The sequence below is a fragment of the Psittacula echo genome (genome assembly GCF_963264785.1).
Source record: "Psittacula echo genome assembly, chromosome: 10".
Taxonomy (NCBI): Eukaryota; Metazoa; Chordata; class Aves; order Psittaciformes; family Psittacidae; genus Psittacula; species Psittacula echo.
The window spans coordinates 13,079,808-13,100,972 of record NC_137741.1 but is presented as its reverse complement, the minus strand read 5'-3'; the positions used below and the strand labels follow the sequence as shown (position 1 = coordinate 13,100,972).

Here is a 21,165-nt window from a genome sequence, read left to right as displayed (position 1 = left end):
GCATGGTTATCTGAAACAGAACTCTGCAATTAGCAAAGACAAGAAGTAGCAGAACATCAGTTGACACAAGATTTAAGGACTTATTTCCCATTCATTTAACTAAATATTAGAAACTCCTCCAGGACACCTACCTATTCAGTATTAACTATCTCGAATTCTTGTCCTTTCCTTTTATAAATCTAAGCAGCCAAATGAGAAGATAATTCATGCACCATATTTCTCTTCTACCCAAGGTTTCCATTTTTCTTAACTAAAACTTATGCCTGTGAGGACTTTTTTTTCGTGTTAGTCTTGGTCTGAATCATTTTGGAGCCTTCTGCCTCCTAGACACCTGCAAACAGCAAGATATTTTGTATATTTTTGCAAGTGTTTCCCTTCACTGAATTCAAGACAACAGGCTAAATGGGTAGAAATTTCTGCAAGAGTCTAGAAACACTCACACAGGATTGGCAGAAGTAGCTTAGTTCAGAGATGGCAGCTCCCAGCTTAGGATAATCCTATGAATTTTTTAATAAGATGTGTTCTAAGGAGGGAAAGAAGACAAATCTTGCTTGGTTGGCAATGCTTAGTCTTTCACATGTGCTATTTTTGATCTCTGATTTAAAGAGGATAACATTACTGCTTTAGATGCCTGCTTACATGAGGAATGGAGTAAAACAGAATAGTTTAGAAACTCCCAAAAGACTTACACCTATTTGCACAGAGATAACCATAGAAGTACTGGTGAGTAACAAGCACATTACAGAAATCACAATAAATTTAAAAAACAGACTCAAAACCAGTAAGGAGCTAAATTCAGTGCATAGTTTATTTGCAACAAACTAACTAACCAGCTCTAATTGTAATTACATCTGATAAACTAGAAAGAAAGAAAATTAAATTAGGAGTTCCTAATCCCATGACAGAAAGTTCAATAGGGCAGTAAAGTTTTAAAATTAAGACCAATTGCAATGAATATGCCTATACTTTATTTAAATAAATAAACTATTTTCTCTGTATAAAAGCTGGAAAGGCTCAAGTTGATTAAAACATAAGCCACAGACATAGCGTATAAGAAAAGTGGTGTCAAAGAACAAAGTCCAGATGAAATTTTGAATCTGCTGCATAGAAAATCATCCACCCGCACTTAGCTGAGTCAGGAGAGAAAGGAAGCAGACACAGCTACTTATTTCTACTGAGAGTTCTTTGCTTTTCAGCATGCTCCACAATTTTTTCTTCTACATAAAGTCCCTTTCGCTTTCTTACTGCATTCATGTACTTGCGGGCCTGGTTCTCTGAGTCTGCCTTTTCCCCAAAGTGCAAGTATTCTTCCTCAGTGGTTGGTACCCAGAATGGGTCACTCGAAATGATCTATAAAAAAAGGAAAAGAAAAAAAACAAAAAAGGTAAAGTAGTACAAAGGTTTATTAGTACATTTCTGGTAATCAATCTCTGAAGCAGCGAAATATGAAGGCAGAGTAGATAGTGTTTTCTGGAAAGCCTACAGTTAGCTATTTAAGGAGAAAACAAGAGTTCAGATACACTATGTTACACTTGTGACAAGAAGCCCACAATAGCTTGCAACTCAGCTGCATTTATCTGCATACCAATTTTATTTTAAAGCAAATTTATTTGTCAGTCAGCAAACAATGTCAAATAACACTCAGAAAATTCTCAGTTTTCAAGAAGGAATTCCTTATTTAGAATATTATCTCACTATGATTTTATTAGAACTTACAGGAACTGAAGGTTTCTGCTCATTTCTGTGCCCTATGCTTTTCAATCCCTGTGAGTTGGACAGATGGTTTAAAATCATTGTTTCTGGTGATAACAAATTTAGTGGAGCTGTTCTTGCAGTTTAATATCTTAAGGGCCCTCCTCCAGAAGAGATTTCAGAAGTAACATGATCAGAGAATAACTGGGCACACGTCTTTGTCCCTAGTTTATCCTATATATCCCATACTTCTCAGACTCCCACAGAGAATATTTCAAAGATGCAGTTACCTTACAAAGTCTTTAAAACTTTCCCCGTTTCATCCTGCACAGCAAGGGTACAACATTTTTAATTCCCCAAGAAAGTCTGAAGAGATATTTAGTCTCTACCTTTGGACTAGATTTCACACAAATTCCAGGCTTAATATTCAACTAGCTAGCTAAAGATAACAATCCATTCCGTTACTATTAGTGACCTACAGCACTTAAGAAGTTTTGGTTTTCCAAATAAATGTTTTAAGACCTAAAGAAAAAGTAGGACTTCCTCCACCATTTCTAAGCTCCTAAGAATCCACCTCAGTGGCACCAGAAATTATTCCTAAGTCATTAAGACTGACCATCAGGTCTTAAGCTCACATAATGTGTATGTGCAATCAAATCTATGAAATGCTCCCTAGTGAACTGATGTCTAGGTGACCAACCAAAATTGTATAGGGTTATAGTCCTGAGATTTAGCTTTCCTTCCCATTAGTGGACAATTAACCATAAAACAGAGTAAAAAAACCCAAAACTGTAGCATGCAGCTTAGTGAAAAATAACAAGATCACCTTCTAAGAACGCTAAAAAACCATGAGCAATAGGAAGGATAAAATGGATCATATTATGTTACTCAGGTTCTGTTGCAAATTTCAAAAAACTTACTTAAGCAATTGTAGATTTCCTCACAAAATGCAGTTACAGGTAATATATTTATACTAAAAAGCCCAAAGGCAATATTGTATCAATTTCTTAAACAAAATCCGCATGGAAAAAAGGGTGCAGACAAGTATTAGTCACTGTAAGAATCATGATAGTTATGACAATAACTGAGGACATCACTCTATCATTTCTGAAACATGCAATATTAGCACAAACATTAGTAACTGACAAGAACGGAACAAACTTCCCTCAGTAACAAATTTTACCTGAGTGTTATGAACCTTTTCTAGTGCTATAATTTTTTTCTCCTGACAAATACTTATACTGGCCACAAGGTATTTCAAACTAAGCAACATTTCTTAAAACTTAAGTTACACAAACTAGTGAGAACAGGAATTAAAAAATGATGGCTTAAGAGAAACAATTTTTCTCAGGAACATCAATGACTGTGAAGTCTTAATTTACTACCTCATCTTAAATAACACCTAACTCAATCAAACAAATTACACTTTATGGTGCGTCAGGAAAATGACAACAGCAGGAGGTGGCTATTTTGTATTAAGTACCATCATAGGTTCAGTGCTGCAAAATAGTACATAAACACCCTAAACCAACAAAAACAATTTTCTTTTGTTACAGTGAAGTATATGCATAGTCCTGGTAACTGACAGTGACATCAAATCTCAATTATTTAGGTAGGAAATGAGTATGCATAGCATTGTCTGGCTGGAAACCAAAAGCAAGCAGAGCTCAGAAATAAACAGTATGAAACTTAGCTTTCCAAATGTTTTTATATTACAGGACTGTCTAGCCATAGAAGAATCTGCCTGAGTCATACCCATTCTGATGTCTCATGAAGGAGTTTATAAACAACACCTAGAAACTTAAAGGTGATTCCTTGACAGTTTACCATAAAAAGAATTGTCCCTGCTTTTGGAGAGTTTGAAAGTTTTACCACTATTCACTAGAAATAAAGAAAAGGTGCAGTAAAGACTACTGTGGTTTTTCCAACTTTTGGGCAAAAAAAAAAAAGTTGATTTGATGAAGTTGTAGTGATGTTCATACTGAGCATCTTAATGATGTAGACACACCAGGGACTTCCCTGATCATGATGAGCTCAAAGATCTGAACAAACAAAATTTTCAAAGTCCAAGAACACACGAGTAAGAGAAGGTGATTCATGTTCCATGGATTTGCTCCAGACTGTACTGCTGAGGGAGAATGCACAGCTACAAACTACAGTAACTTAAAAGACTGTTATTATCCCCTTTGATGAATTTTTTTCTTACATTAGCAAGATATCTAACACCCAGAAGTTATGCTCAGAAAGAAACAGTGAAACAGTGGTTCTTGAAGAATGAATACAACAGGAGTCCAAAAGTATACAAAATTGAACTTAGAGGTCTAATCTACATGTAAATATTTAGCTACTGTAGTGATGGATGCTTAGAGAACATACCCAGGTTTGACAGAGTGTCTCTTTCAATAATTTATGACAGACTCGTTCTACTAATGTTAACTGAAGTTTTGCACTTTATGCCTCTTCTTTATGCCTATTCTTTATGCCTCAATAGGGATGCCTAGCTTTCAGGAATAACAGGAGGCTCAAGCGTGTGCACTATTGAGTACTTAACTAGCCAGCAAAGGTAAACCTGCAAACTTAACTGCAGCACGGAGCTACAGAATCCTGAGTGAACCTTGTACTGCTACATGGTGCAGAGCAGCGCTGTAAAGAGACAAATTAGGTTTCAAAAGCCAACTCAGGAGCTAGCTTTGCTTCTCAATCTCAGGCGCTACAGACTGCTTCCAGAGCAAGTACGGTGGCATCTGAATATTTCCATTAGAGGACTGTGCCTATCTGTATGGTGCAGATAGACTGCAAAAGATGAGGTTAATTAGAACACACTGTTTGTACTACCGCTTGGTAAGTAATGAGAAAGAGGAAGCCAGATAAACCGAATCAGCTGCAACTTGGGGTACCAGCTGTTCATCTTCTTTAAGAAGCCTGCAAAGAGCCTTGTTAACCTAGCCCTAATATAACTACACAGAGGTGTTACTGACACAGTAATAAAAAAAAAAGTAGGAAGTTTTGTTTTTACAAGTGAAGGTGAGGGCACGGAATAGACTCCCTCTTGTATTCACACCACATTAATGAATCACAGCAAATACATACAGCAGGTGGCATCCATCATTCCCCATACTCTGTTAATACAGTGCAAGCAAGCAAAAGGAAAAAAAAGGTTTCTGTGTAATGCTCCAAAAGCATTGTCATCAATTTGCTTACAATAGCAGCTGTCAGAATGGTGGGTCTGGGTTTCCTGGAATCAGAGCTGAGGAGCTCTTTAGTCCCTGAGCTATTGTTTGTGTTCATGGGAACTGGATAGGGATGACTCCGGAATCTGTGACAGAAATTGAGTTTTTGTCTGGATAAAGTCCTAAATGATTAATTAGATTCTAAAAGGACCGACCCTTCTGGAATATGGTGTAGCCATTTAACAGAGGTAATTTGCTGTGGATCCTGGAAGATCTACAGGATCAAAGTAGAGAAGAAACCCACAAACATTATTTATTCCATGCTGCATGTCACTTTTAATTTTAAATTATTTAGATGTTTCCACATACTATTTTTTCAGTACAAAACTAAAACATATAGCCTAAGATTCATTTTAAAAACAGCAATGTGATGGTATCTTAACAATGCTTTTTCAGAAAGTTACACTCCTAAACAAAAACTTCAATCAAAACAAAACTGGAAAGTCAAAACAGCATGCCTTTCATAGCTGAAACATCAAGTAACTCGGATAACTTTCTGTCAAAGGTCTTCAGTCTGCCTTTCTCTCAGTCTGTCTGTGCGCCATGTGTGTCTGGGAACCAATGAGCAGGGCATGACAAGAAAATTATCACAGCCAAACCATTTATACCTCAAGTATAAGAGACAAAAAATGTCAAGAGGAACCAATGTTAGGAGAAAAACACTGTAAACCCAGTGATGTGATGGTATTATCAGCACTATGGGAAAGTATATTTTAAAATACCACCACAATGCGTACGATTTGGTAACTAGAAAATTCAACATTTCTTCAGGAGCTTTTGCTAGAATTTGGGAATTTTTCTTTTTTACAGCATGAACTAACCACTGGCCTATGCTTATTCATTATTCAACACCAGAATAACCTGATGGGGACAACAGCAGCTTTAACAGCAAACAGCCCAGAACAAACACATGCTTATGCCTCCAAAGTGTGCACATCAAAGCAGCAAGAGAGCTTACTTCTCCCTAGTTAACACAACCAAGTATTTCTACACCACATCTGCAAGGCTCTTCTGAAAACAGTTTCTTTTAAAAGAAGTGAATTATAAAGTAAGGTTTGTGTAGTGGATCACTAGACTAGCATTTACTCTATTAGAGAGCAAGTATTTTCTCGAAGTGCAGCCATATAAAAATGCAACACAGTAAAATGAATTACTGAACGGCAGCTGATACAGTTCTTAAATCTGTTATTGCAAATGCAATTCTTCAGTGATGGAAATGTTCCTTAATAGTATTGTTTAGCAGTATTCTCATTGATTTACTTTATAGAAGTCTTGGGAGATAATTTGCTTAAAGTACGACTATAAGCAAATCACTAGAATTCTATTGCACTTAAAGAAAAGAAAAAAAGAGTCAAACACATGCTGAAGAGTGTTGCATTGCTCACTGCAGAACTATGAGCCCACTCTAGGTATAAATAAAACACTGTTCATAATGAAGACAGCTGGGAGTAGGTATTTCAAGGGAAGTGAACAGATTACTTCAAATACTGGAAGCGCAAGGATATTCTTCAGAAAAAAGAAATCATTCTAAAGCAAGATGTTTCATTAAATATCACAACTGTTCAAACCAACACACCCAAACAACGAAGTCTCATAGGACTTGTTTAGTAACAGCATGCAGAGTAGCACAGGCAAAACAGCTGTCATTTTCTTTTAGCCTAACAACCTACACATTAATTATTCAAACAATAAGTGCCTGTATCTTTATCAGAGACAAAATCTGAATACCTGTAAGAATCCATAGAAACACAAATACTATGAGCATACTATGTTAATACTGGAAGACAACAGAGCATGTACTAAATTCTGCAAATGATTATGTAAGCTAATCAAACCTTCCAGTAAGATCTGAGTTAGAACAGACCACTTCCAATACACGAGGACTCAGAATTTTAAGCCTTAATTTGAGGATGATTTATTATTTGCATTTCAGTGGCACCCAGATGGCTCCAATAGTGATCTGGATTCCATTGTCTAGCATATTTCACAAAATGATGGTACGAAACAGCCTCTGCCTAAGGCAGCCTAATTATGCAAAACAAGGTTGAGAGAAGCATCAAAAGCAAACAGAAGGGATCTGCCTAGTTCATCCAAAAGGTCAGGCAGATCTAGGAATACAGCCATGCTCCTCGTAGCATTTCCCCTACTGGTCCTTACTGCCTGGTGAGGACAGAAAATTTCTTTCTAGCCAAATACCATCAGTGCAGAAAATGCTTTAGTTGGACCATGAATAGAAAAAGCAATCTTACACTGTCCAATGAAGATTTTAAGTCCAGCAAGCAACATTATGGCCTTTGTGAACTGCTTTGTAAGAAATCCCATGTACCACTAAAATTCAGCATGACTGAATACCAGAAAGAGCTCTTAGCAAGCCAGGAAAAACATTACGCCAGAAGCTGTTTGAAAAAAAGAGATAATTCAAAAGAACTATTATGCACAGTTTCAAAGATGATACAGGGCTTCAGTATATCAGAATCCTTTCTACCTTAGAAAAATTGATGCTAGAAAGACATTCACAGTTCAAATGGTGCTCATCACTTAGTAATGACATAAACTACACAACTAAAAGGGTACAGCTGATACGCACGTTTTCCATGTCTGAAGCAGCCCTATGAAATGGAAATTACTTCTACCTTTCAGGCAAAATGACAGAACTTTGCAGAGGTTTAGGTGAAATGTGACCTTGAAAAACCGTTACCTGCCAGGTTTTCAGTAATATGGTGGGTAATGCTGTAAAAGCGCTTCTGCACTGAGCATAACCAAATGGTACAAGGCCATTTGGATACCTGCAGTGTGCTTCCTGAACAGAGGACACTGGGCAGGGTACCCAGTAGGACTGAGGTCAGATGGACTGAGTGGGCTTTAGACAGTGTCTCATACATTTTTGGGATGTGGAGTAGGGGCAGGGAGGAGACAACAACCTCAGATGTGGATAGAGCATGATTTCTTGACTATACTCCTCCTGTGACCTCAGATCCAGAAAGACCCATTATTTCACTAAGTAAGTCCTTCCTTGAGTATCACACGCAGTGTAATACAGAGGTACCCATGTGACTGGCTAATTCCTATGTTTAATCCAAGCAGCTACAGAGTCAAGAAAGAACTGGCAGCATTGCAGCACACTACTGTTCAACACATACCATGCTAATGCCACTACACACAGGCAGTTTTCCAAATCATTCTCTACTTCCATGTGGAAGAAGATATAGACTCTAGAGCAGTGTTGCAAGATGAGATTTGGCAACTTCAATAGCAATCTCCACATGAACAATTGCTTTCCATCAACCCCAGTAAAACAGCATGGTGCTAGTGTATGACAAGGAGCTGCCATAACTTAAAATGTAGAGCAGTCTGAATACCATTTTTGAAGTGATTTCTGTACCACAGCATTGAAATACAATATCCAAGTGAAGAATAGGTAAACCCTTGTTTCTAATTTTGCTATTCTGCTTTCAGAGCAGCCAGGATCTTAGCCTGTCCTTGAAAGAAACCACAACTTAAAATCTCAAGGAAAGATTCAACAAGTTTGTCTGTCATGTTGTTGTTTAACCAACTGTAGGGTCCTATTGGTTTTATTCAGTGAAAACCCCTTCATAACAGGTATGTTATTATTCTTTTGTAGGCCTTTACAAGCCCCAAATGCTTCCCATTCAGAAAGGGAGAGAATATTCTCTCTGCAGGTTCAGCCTCTTCATTTTGCTGCAGCTATTCCATTACAGTGGAAAGCAGGTATCATTTCCTTTCCTGCTGAGGAGTACTAATTGACTGTGGGAAGCACTGAGCACCTGAAACACTTCCACAAAACATCATCATGGGGGTGAGGATTAAGCAGCAGAAGACAGAAGAAATATCTGCATTAGCTAAAGAATTTTACTGAAGCACCTACACATATACGTTCTCGAAATAAAACAAGTCACAGTTATTTTGTTAAAACACAAATACTTTGTGTACCAGCTTGCCTGTTTTATAAATAGCTAATCTTCAGCCTCCCTTTTTACCAATTGTTTGACTACACTGCAGTCAAATGTTGGCTTCACAGAATGCTGCCACTGTGCATCACTAGAGATCAACTCATCAAATAAACATCATATATCTCCTTCTAAAGATAAAGGGGATACAGAATAAATTTCAGTCAAACATTAGATGTTTAACCTACAGAGATATATTAGGAGTGTAGATTCCCTACAGGGAAAATTAGCATCCAAAAGCATTTTATAATTCAGAGATCCCATACACTATATATATGGGGACAGCCAAGGCCTTAAAATGCCTGAAGTCAGATATGAGAACTCTTCTTCCAATAAGTATTTTAATACTGAACTTTTACACATTTAGTTATAAACTCATACAAATTTATTTTGGCTTGAGAGCATCATCCTTGTTTGTGTCTCAATCAACAGATGAGCTTTAGCCTTGACTTCAGTCTGTAGCTAAAAACAGGAAGAAAGAAAAGGAGACATGTGGCTGTACTGCTGCATTTTTTCCTATTACTTAAGAAACACGTATTAGGAGGGAAAATTAAAGCCACACCACTACCACTTTTATTTACTACTTTAATTAGCTTCAGATGTCCTGGCCAATACAAATAGCTTTTCATATTTGAAAGGTTCAAGGTTACTGCCAGAATTCATCTACATGCCTAAACTGTCACTGGCACAACGATGTATATGAAGTTACAGTTCAAACCTAGTATAGATTAACAGATTCTCAGTCTGTCTTACCACCTTAGTCTGCTTGCTGTTTAATGCAAGCTTAATAATCTCACCCGGCAACTCCTCTATTAAGCTCTCATCTTCTGAGTTGCAAAATGACTTACAATTCAAACAGAATGGATTAAAATTCAGAACATGAAGCTTCCAGATTCAGAATGCCTCACCACTTACTATTCAGTCCATCTCTTACCTTTCTCCAGAGCCCTAAGGCACATACTAGGCACTATTCTACTTGGAAGGCATACTGAAGAACAATTCAGATTAAGCATGTGTTTATAGTTCAACCATGCATGCTCCTCCAAGAATACACCTGTGTCTCATAGTCAATTAACAAGAATACTACACATTTCACAACTTTAGAACTAGTAGATGTCCTTAACTATTTCTGCACTTGCTGAAAATTCAACTAGCATCTGAACACAGCCCCATGCATTTTTTTTTTACTATAACACTTTTCCCAAGTGGCATTAGAGCTCCATTACTCTGAGTATTCTGCAATCGCAAATATCTTCTTGTTCAAATAACCTTATGATTAAGATAAAATGACATGACTGAGTGAAAGATGTAACTGCAAAGAATCAAAAGAGAACAAAGGGAACAGGCTCAGGCAAAAACACACACTAATTGAAAATGCATTATTAATTCAAGGATTTAAAAAAAAACCCAAAAAACAAAACAAGAAGTTAATAATTATCCCAAAATTATATATTTTAAACTAAGAATTCAGAAGAAAGTTTATACTGAAATCTAAGAAAATATGGCCAAGTAAACACAATACACTTAACATTTGCTTTGGGATATCATAAAGGAAAACACTTGGCTAACTTTTAGAACTAATTTGTTTAAACCAGGACCAAACTAAAAGCTCCCATTAATGTTCTTCTGGTGCTGTCCTCTACAGGCAGGAATAAATTGTATAAGCATGACAGAAGAAATTAATAAAAAAGGAGTGTCTAACAAGATAGACCTCAATATGTGCATTGCTACATCCCCTGGGGCTGGAGGGATCTGAACTATACAAAATACATTTATTAACTGAAGAAAAAAAATGGTAACTTCATTTCCAGAGAGACCAAAATTACTTCATTTAAATGTAGGCTCTACCACTGACCTGCCTGTGCTTATAGTCTAGAAATTACATTAATGAAATATAAGAATAATAATAAAAAAATGATTCAAATCTCACTTCTTTAAACATACTTTATGCATGTGATTTCCATGAGATTGTGTTTAAGTTTAAAAAATACCAAATGTGTCTGTTTCCGGGGATAAGAACATAAGAAGGAATCTGTGCAGAGAAATACAAGTCCCAGGTACTCAGTTAATGTGCTGAGCACACTGAGGAAACACCACTAACACAGAATCAATTCAGAATGTCATGGGAAGGGTGTGGATAGTGTGAGGTTAAAGCAGCAACCATACACTTGGTAACATAGGAAATGGAAAACAAAACCAAGTAGCTACCACATTCCCTCTCTATTTCTAGCACTAAGGACAAAATAGTACAGTATTATAGAGTTCACATCACATTATCTTACACAATGATACATTAAATAACTGGATTAAAATAAAATGCTCATGTTTGTCATGTATATATTTGCAGAGAATTCATCAGTAATGTAGCAATGTCAAAATCGTGCCTAATACCTGATGAAACCTGACAGAATTTTTATTTATTTGTGGGTTTTGTTTTCAGTAGAATGCAGAGAGAAAAATAAACAGAGAAAAGCTCTACAGATTACTCATGTGATTTGAGACACAAAACCTTTTTTTTTTCCTGGCTTCTCTGTAATAACCACCACTAGAGATTCTGAAAACTGTATTTATTTAGCAATTCTGCTGATGATGTGAGAGTAGCATGCACTCCCTCTGCCATCACTGCACAGAGCCAACATTGCTAGTAGCTTACTAAAAGGCTTATTTTGTCACAAAAATATGTGAGCATGACTTTCAATGTGACAAAAAACAACCAACCCTCCCTACTGACAGATTTGTCAGGTGGAAAGGTGGACTGGCTTACACTGTAATTTTTCCTACTACCACTGAATTTTAACATACTAGCTCTAATTACAATCTCTCCTGAGGGCCAGTTTTAGAAAATGTTGCCAGTTGTTCAAATCTCCCTCTCCTATACATATGTATAATTAAGTGTGAGCATTTTCCTATGTGAAAATCATCACATCTGACAGAATGAACACACACACCAATGTTTGGGGATAGTAGGGAAGGTCATGTTTATGGTTTTTGGTTAGTATTGGAGTACAGTAGCCACAAATCCTAAAGAAACTGTCACAAAACAATGATTAGCTGGAATTAACACCATTCTGACTGATACTCCTTTAGATGCACTGATATCAGAGGCCATTCAGACAAAAGACCAGTTAAGCCACAAAACCTCACCAGCTGCACTTCAGATAAGAACAACTAAAAGTGATCAGACTACTGCATGTAATCCTGCAAACAGTCTGCGATACTTAACCAGTTAGTGGCTTACACCTAGATCACTACACTCAAAAAGATGTTGCTTTATCTATTTTTAGATACACCATCTACAGATGGTTGCCCTTTCTTTTTTTCTTTTGCTTTTCATTCAGTGTAGCTCTGTTTTTCCCTTTGGTTGTTCTCTGTGAAGACTTAGTTACAGGAAGATCACATGAATCAGTATTGAGGAAGGAAAGGTAAACCCTGCTCCACTACATTTCCTAACACCATTATTTTCTAACACCTGTAAGGCACCACTGCCAAGGAAGACATAATGTACTTTTCAAAGCGTACTGTTTCAAGGATTCCCAACTCTTCTGATTGCACATTACTCTGCTGGTTTGCAGAGATCCTCCTTTTCCATTAGCATCTACATAAAACTCCAGAGGCAGTCGCAACAATTACTAACAACCCAGATTGTCACAGATTATTACAGAGATACAGAGCTAGTTAAGTATTTACCAGATATTACCTATTAGGGCAACTTAGCTACAGGAAATGAAGAATAATCCACACCATGTGAAAAAACAGTGCATACTTTGGAGAGAAACAGTAGTAAACTGACCACAGCTGGCAACGACATAGAGTATTAGTGGCTTCAAAAATTTGTAGCTGTTTCTACTCAAAAGCTTCATGTTTGAAGTCACAAAATAAATCAGAAGATGAAACAAAAATCAAAGACTCTGTAATCTGTTTACAAAAGTTTCAATGGTCCTAATATCAAATAAAGGAATACCTGACTAAAACCCACAACTAACCAAAAAACTAACAAACAACAAAAACCCCACCCCAAAACAAAACAGAAAACACGAGACTTATGTAAAAGAATTCATGTGGAACACTTACACCCACTGACTCTGTTCTTGAATCTATTTTTAGCTCCTTCACTGGAGTCTTCCAAGAAGCCCTACATTGCAGGGGTTTTCTCTTGAACAAGGAACTCTGACTTACAGCTTTAATATTTCTCCTTGAAGATCTACTATCCACATCATAGGAACAAAATACAGTGCACTCTCACGTGATGACACTCCTTATCAGCTTTCCCACTTGCATATTTCCTTTATACTTTCACCTTTTCATTTCTTTAAGTGACAAAGATGACCAAACAGAATGATTTTGAGGACACCTCTACTTACTATCACCAGACTTAATTTTGAAAGAATGAAATCCATTCCCTTTGCTTTTAAGTATGAAAATATATGTTGACTTGGAAATACAAGGATAAAAAATACCTAAGTGTCTGCCAACCCCTAATGCTAATCATAGGCATTAGATTCGTTGTTACACTTTCTATTATTGTTAGGCTGGGGTTGTTTTGTGGATGTTTCTTTCTTCCCACTCCTAAAACAAGTTTACCAGAGAAGGCATAAAAAAAGGCATATAAAATTTCAGGAAAACACATTTATGAAGAATCAGTTTCATTTGTGGAGAACATACTTTCTATTGAAACAAAAAAGCATCTCATCTAAACAAAATATACATACATTTCTCAACAGAATATCTATAAAAGGAAGTAAGACTAATATAAAGCTACTTTTTTCCTCTTCATTTCCAAAAGGAATTAACTGAATGTCTTGACCAAAATTTAACCTTTTCCGCTTATTATTCCAGCCTGCCACATCTACAGGAAATAGATCACCAAAACAGATGGAGTGAATAGATATTTTTACCTCCCAGTGGCTGAACACCAGCTGCGGACTGGCCAGGCCACTAGTTCTCTTCCTGATTTCATCAGCAAAACCAAAGCTTTCTGCTACTGGCAGGACTGCCTTTATAATAAACACATCCGTCCCCTCTTTCATCTCCTCTTGTAACACTCTGCCTTCTCTTTTGGACAGAACAGCATACACACGACCTGCAAAGACATAATTTTAATGACTTTACCAATATATTCATATTCTGCATCATGAAGAGAAATAAATACTTATCCAGGGAAGTTCAGCATTAAGTAAAATACATAATTTCTTTGGCTAAAATTCTTCCCTTGTAAGTGGATCAATTAAGTGTACCCATTAAATTCAAACAAACAACATATTCTGTCAGTACAATGTGCAGAACCATGAGTAACACTTGATAAATTATTACTGTATGGATCTAGATAATGTTTTCAGTAGGTGCATTTTATATAATCACATGCCTATTTCGTTAAAAGGCACTTTGCCAGATGATGTGCCTAACTTACTTCACTTCTTATAACCAAATATTTGAGAAACATTTCTAAGAAATATTACTGTGTTTCAAGAAACGTATCTTGCTACATTCAGAAGTTTGCTTGAATCAACATATCCCTACGTGGTTCTTGTCTCAGATAGTAATAATAATAGCAGTGCTATTCTAATCACAGAAAACTAGTTTATCTGAAATACTACATGTTTACGTTTAATGTGTTGCGAGGTTTTTCATTAATTCAATCTTAAGTTAGCCATGGATAATTATTTTTCTTTTCCAAATTAACATTCAATCCATTGAAATACAGTGTATATATCATGGAATTAGCAGTGAAAATGCCTGTTTGACTTTACAGTAGGCGTTATTTTTTTAAAATGTTTCTGCAAACTTACGTGCTATTTTACACATAAATACTAATAAATACTTTTGTGTTAAGATACCAAAACCACACCAAAACCTATGCACTAGAAAAATGTTTTAGGAATGCCTTCATTTACTAATGTGAATAGTTAGTAAGTGTTAGATGCACAAACTAAAAGTACCTTAATGAAGAACAAATTTGTGTTGATTTCTGAGAGGTTCAAGTATTTTATACATATTGCACTGAAAAAACATGAATGCTGCTACCTCTTACACAGCTGGACAAATATGGCTTTTACTGGAAATAAGGAGAAATATACATCCTAATACTTGCCATCATTTTGACTTGACAGAAAGATACCATTAAACACAATAGCCACATACATTGATCTGCATACATACTGCAAGTCTTTTGTGGGATACCAGAGGAAATGTTGGAGTGGGTTTATTTGCCTTTATCTTTTAAATATAGAACTTGGTCCTTGTTCAGGAAATTCAGCAGAGGCACACAGGTAGTGCAGTTAAATCTTCCTGTCAGATGCAGGTAATAAAGCATCAGTTCATCACCAATTGCTTCCGAGTTTACAGTTCTCTAATAAAATGTGGGTTGAAGTGTTCTTTCTATCACCACTAATAATTTTATCTGCTCATGCCCTTAACGGGACCTCCTCACTGTTCATCTGACTGTCACCTTTACTATGCACAATAGTCATCTTATTACTCATGAGTAAATTGAGGAAATACTTAAGATTCTGTATTTAAAAATCACAAAAAGATTAAGCCATTCTGAAGATAAGTCACTGAGTTTGCCATGCACATACAGCCTTTGTTAACATTAACTACACAATTTCAAGTCTATGGACATTTCACTGAGTCCACAAAATTTTCACATATGAAAAGGTCATATCTCAGCAGAGCATTTCAGTAATTCAGTAATTCAAGTTCAGTAACTGCTTTAAAAAGCCAGATTGAACATACACACTGTAAAAGAGCATCACGTCATGGTCACTGTACATACACTGTGTATGTATGACAGTATACATTAAGGCCATTTCTTAAAGCAAATAAGTTCAAAACCACTAATGTCGTAATTCAAACTATTTTACTAATTATTTTCAGTAGGATGTAGAAAACTTTGCATACATACTAATGAGATAAGTAAGGTAACATTTATCACAAAGCACTTTAGACGAACATATTCTAGCCATAATTCACTAAAGATTATTCTCTGAAAACATAAAAGCCAGAAGAGAATTTGTAGCTTACTAAATGATTTCTAGCTACATATATTTCATCCAAGTAGTCTGGACTACTGCCCCAATTAATGCTATCACAAAGAAGCTACATAAGGTGTTTAGTTTTACCACTATGGGCAGACTGCAGTATACTGAAGACATACTGGCTCTATCTCTACTTAGCTGAATGGCATCAATCACCAAGAAATACTGTAAGATCTTCCTGTTCAAAATAGTTGAAAGTTATTTTGAAAAAAAGATACTACTTCAAAAAAAGCTTCTAAGTGCTGCAATATGCAGAATAAGTTCTATGCATAACAGACCCACTTTAAATATGTACTAAGTCCAGCTCCTTAAAATACCAAGTAAGTCCTGTTCACCACTTCACAGAAGGCTACTTCAGTGTGTCAAGTGAAAATGCTAAACAATTTCTGTATTCCTTGCAATTAAAAAAAAAAAAAAAAAGAAAAGCTTCATACAGGAAAGAAAGACTGTGGAAGGGCAACAGGATCACCATCTGCAAGAGCCCAGGGGTCACCGTAAACTTAGGAAAAAAAGGAAGGAGAAGCCGCTATTCTGGTTTGAAATCTGCAAGTTTTCATTCACACTAATGATAATATTCTAAATTGACGTAAATTGCCCCCTAAAATACTGCGATCTAAAGTCTTAATAACTTTATTTAAAGAAAATTAAAGACATGAGAACTGCTATCAAAATCCAAAAGCAAAAGCTACAACAGAGTCTGGTTAAGTCCTTTCCCTAAGTTTCACTGATACCAGCAAAATGAAAAGACAGTCTTTCGGAACACATAAGAGAGAAGGGAAGAAAACCTCAAAAGCTAGCAATATCAAAGGCAAAAGCTAATAATAATTAAACATGTGACACTAGTTGAGAATATTATTCACCTTTCAGGAGTTTACACAGAATTTCCATGAAGCAGGAGTGTGTAAAAATTGTCTTGTTTTTTTTCTTTTTTTAATGAACTAACTGTAGAAATGAGATGCTCAAAGTACAAACTACTGGGAAACACCAGGTGTAGGTAAGATCCAAGTCTAAACCCAGCGTCCATTAACTGAACACATACACACTTCAACCCATTTCTGCATTCCTCTTTCCATGCTCCTCTCCTCAGCTCCAGTGCAGTTTATTTTCGTTGTCAGAAAAGTCTGATGGAAAGAGCTTTATATCCTGAGACAACAAACATAAAAGAACTAGCTTTCTCAGAAGCTAGCATCTTAGAAACAAGCAGATTAATATGAAGATAAATTAAACTCAACTGGGTATCAATGTATAGAAAACCAATTGGAAAAATAAAGTAACAAAAGCCAATGGTTTATCACATGTCCACTGCCAAGTCTTACTGGTTAGCATCCATAATCTTTGCTTCCCCTAGTAAGGATGCAATTTATTACCTTAAACTTCCATAATAAAAATTAAACCCATGAATTTGTAACGACCGAAGTGCATGCCCATAGTTATTACCACACAACTCACATTCATTACACTAGACTAATTTGGTTGCATGTCTGAGCCCTAAATTATAGTCATTTAATATATATATGCACATTAGGAAGCCATGTTTCTATTTGGTTTTATGGCACAACTGATGAGCTGATGCATGTTAATTACATCGTTATAAATAATCATGCTTCTTCAGGACTAGGCATTTTCAAAACCAGCTTATACATTGTTTTTGTGGTTTGAAAATGGATATATTGCTTATATAGAGATTCAGAAGTGTTGTGCTAATGTGCTCCTGGAACAGTGATGTGCAATGCTATAAAGCGTAATTTTGATATGCATTCTTAATTCTTGAAAAGTTATTAAAGACAATTTAAAATGCAGGAGTTTTACATCACATTAAGTTCTAGCTTAAGGTTAATGTGCTAATAAGCTTATCACAGGACACCTTTTGCCAGGCCTATTAAACAGAATCACCAGAACAGAACATGATCATGCATCCGTACAAAACAATTGCTCATTCAAATGGCATCTCTTTTCACTACCTGCAATTGTAAATTTTTCTTTTTGAACCAGTTTGTTTTGTGTGACTGCTATCATTATGCTTCCGTGCACAACAGTGGGGATTTTTATAACAAATAACAATTCTTTAATTATTCTATGTGGGATATACTATAATTTCTACCATGATTAGTATAGTTAAAGTAGATTAGCTGATAGCTTAAATGCAATGGAAGCTAGCTTTAAAGAGTATCTTGGTGCATTGGATCAGATTCCACATGCAAGCAACTCCCATGGAAAACTCCAAGAACAAATGTTAGGGTAAGTTGAGTAGCACTCTAAGTAGGTTATTAAAACAAGTTTAAGTAGGCGTAAGTGGTAAGGTAATACAAGTGACACAAATTTGCATGCGCTGGGTTTGCAAAGTGAGCAACTTGCATACCAGAAGGATACAGATGCTACAAAAAAATAAATTAAAAAAATTACCAATGGGACCGTAACAGCAAGATCCTCTCTTCTTCCTGATTTTATTTATATGTTGATTATATTAACATAAACCATCTTGAAATGGCATTAACTAAGATTCTGCACTTATTTTACTAACAGGGTAGATTTCCTCATCTCTTCATGGAACTAACGCTTAATTATGAGGCACAATATTAATATTCATGTTTACTGAATCTGGTATTACAAAAACTTCATAAAAAGCCAACATTTTGTATCTTGCACTTCCAAAGAAGTGTAGCATTGCTATTTATGTGTATGCTTCAAATAAGCTAAAAGAATGATAATTTTCATTCAGAATAGTATGAATACTACAAGCACTACACTACTACTGGAGAACTATAAAAAACTGCTGACAAAACTTGTAACCAAGTTATACTTTCTCATTTAATCTGATAATAAAACCTCACCTTGGAACTAAGAAAGCAAATTCTTGACAAAAGTTTATGTTGTCTGTCTTACCCAAAACTTCTGCAGTAGCCATAATTTCACATGTGTACATTGCTGCCATAAGCCTCTGGGGTTTTGCTTGCAAAGCATAGCGACAGGCTTCCTTCATGGTGGCAATCAGTTGTCCAGAGAAGGGACCATAACAATCTGCAAGTAAAGTTTCTCCCTTGTGTTTACTAATTTTCTCAGGGGATTCTGTAACGCTTTGACTGCTATCCTGGTGTTCATTCATACTGCAAACTTCATCAGTGCAACTGCTTGTTAGAGTAGTATCTTCATTTTGGTTATGTTCTATGGCGTCACATTCCTCTGAATCCTGACTGTTAGCTGGCAGAATCTCTCCAACTTTATTTATTTCCCATTTTTCCACTGCAAAACAAACACCCATGAGGGGCTCTTCACACATGGGACCTGAAAGCGTAGCCAGCTGAAATCCACTTACTATGCTGTTATCAAAGTCTCTGTATTTACTCACTTCTTTCACAGCATTCCCAAGGCACTGCCACACAGACCTTTTATAGCCCTCAAAATTATATAACAAAATATTAGGCCCACACTTCCGTGGTCCAAATGACCATATCTGATCAACAGCATTTCTCCACTTTCTTCCCTGCAGATGTTGCTCCAACTTCTGTTTGAATTCCTTGATCCTATCCACAGTCTTCTGATTTATCTCATGGTTTTTTTTATCTTCATTCAGAGATGTGTTGAGTTGTTCCATAGTTCGAATTAAGTCGCTATTTTCTTCAAGAAGTCGAGTTACCTCCTCAGGAAGTGGCATTGCTCTTACGCTGAGAGTAGCTTGTTTATTCGGAGTAGATATTGTAACAAGCCCATCTGAATCAACCTGAATGCCTTCAGGAATTTTATTTTGGTCCTCTTTTGTTTGGTGTATAACAGCAACTTTCTGCTGTTTTCCTATTTCTTCATTCACCATGTCAACTTTAGGAGGTCTCGTTATTGTCTCTCGGAATGGTATAATAGGTGCTGATACACTAATCTGTACCTTTGCAAACCTATAAAATAAAGTTTAAAAATTAGTTTAAAGCTTTAAAAATATTTTTAAATTTGGGAGTAGGAGGTAGAGCAATGGTCTTCACATAGAACAGATGCCATGAATAAATCTCATTGCAACACAGATTACTAGTAATGCATTTCAAACTCAAACTCTGAAAAACTTTATGTACTTCAAGAAGGAAGTGTTGCCTCTTATGTCTTCATAAAGATTTGGAAAGGAACTGAGAAAATAAAAGAAAGAACGCTGCTGCGCCTCTATGTAAATCACTGGTTCACATATGTCTTGGTAACTATGTGCTGGTGGTCTCTCCCCTCAAACGAGATACAGTAAAACTAGGGTTAAAAAAAGAAAATAAGGATGATCAAAGGTATGACAGTACAAGCAGCCTTCAGATATTTCAAAGATGCAACAGAGGTCTACAAAATCATGAAGGGCATGGGGAAGGCTGATGAAGATTAACTGACAACCAAACCGCAACAGGCCCTGAACTGAAAACAATTAAGGCCCAGGAAAGCATTATGCTTACTCTTTTTTTACTCTTCCTCAGACATCAGTTCTAGGCCACACTGCTGCAGACATGGTACTGAGCACGATGGACACTTGGTTTGAACCAATTCATCTGTTCTTACAGTGAGATCATAGAATCATAGAATAGTTAGGGTTGGAAAGGACCTCAAGATCATCTAGTTCCAACCCCCTGCCATGGGCAGGGACACCACACTCTAAACCATGTCACCCTTTTAAATGCTCTCAAAAGATGAAGCACTGGGTACCCTGAACAGGCTTTTGTGAAGAAGTGTGGAGTCACTGTTCCATAACCTTGTGGGTTCAGATCAAGAACAGCTAGGAGCACTTGGAGAGCTGCTATTCCCATTTTCTCCATACTCCTGGCACAGCAGATTCAAGCATGTGCAGGAAACTAGCACTGCAGCACAAAAGCAGGGGGAGTGTTAATGTAGGGTAAAAAAAGCACCTCACAAATTCATAGTGTGATTAGCTAGTAGACGCCTTAAGCACTACTCTCCCTGAAAATCTACAGGATCATTCATAACTGTGATCTTGTATCAAATTTAAATGTACAAGGCACTATTCCAAAGGTAAAGTCACTGACTACCTACCTTGGAATGCCTTTATGTGGGCCTGAGAAAGGGAACAAATTTCAAGTGAAATAGCTAACTCTTGAGCATCACCAGATAGGGCAACATTGGTTACAGAATTATGCCATCATTTCATGTATAGACCTGTCAGTAGCAGTCTTTTCTCTGCTATAAAGCAGAACACAGTCCCTCTCCCTTATACACCCCAAGTAGTGTTATTTTGTACAGTTACTTCAATGAAAATTAAGTGGTGCT

The 21,165-nt window shown here is 36.5% G+C and overlaps 1 protein-coding gene across 1 annotated transcript in view; it reads right to left on the bottom strand.

Annotated features, from left to right (window-relative positions):
- Positions 1–928: 928 nt before the first annotated feature.
- The window catches only part of EFL1 (elongation factor like GTPase 1), a 76,829-nt gene continuing 56,592 nt past the window's right edge, over positions 929–21,165 (bottom strand). Inside the window, exons 18-20 of the mRNA XM_080626559.1 lie at positions 18,808–19,811; positions 13,786–13,970; positions 929–1,350 (exon numbers count right to left, since the gene is read on the bottom strand). Coding sequence (XP_080482685.1) covers positions 1,162–1,350; positions 13,786–13,970; positions 18,808–19,811 — 1,378 coding nt within the window. The 3' untranslated portion in view covers positions 929–1,161. The remainder of the gene's footprint in view (positions 1,351–13,785; positions 13,971–18,807; positions 19,812–21,165) is intronic.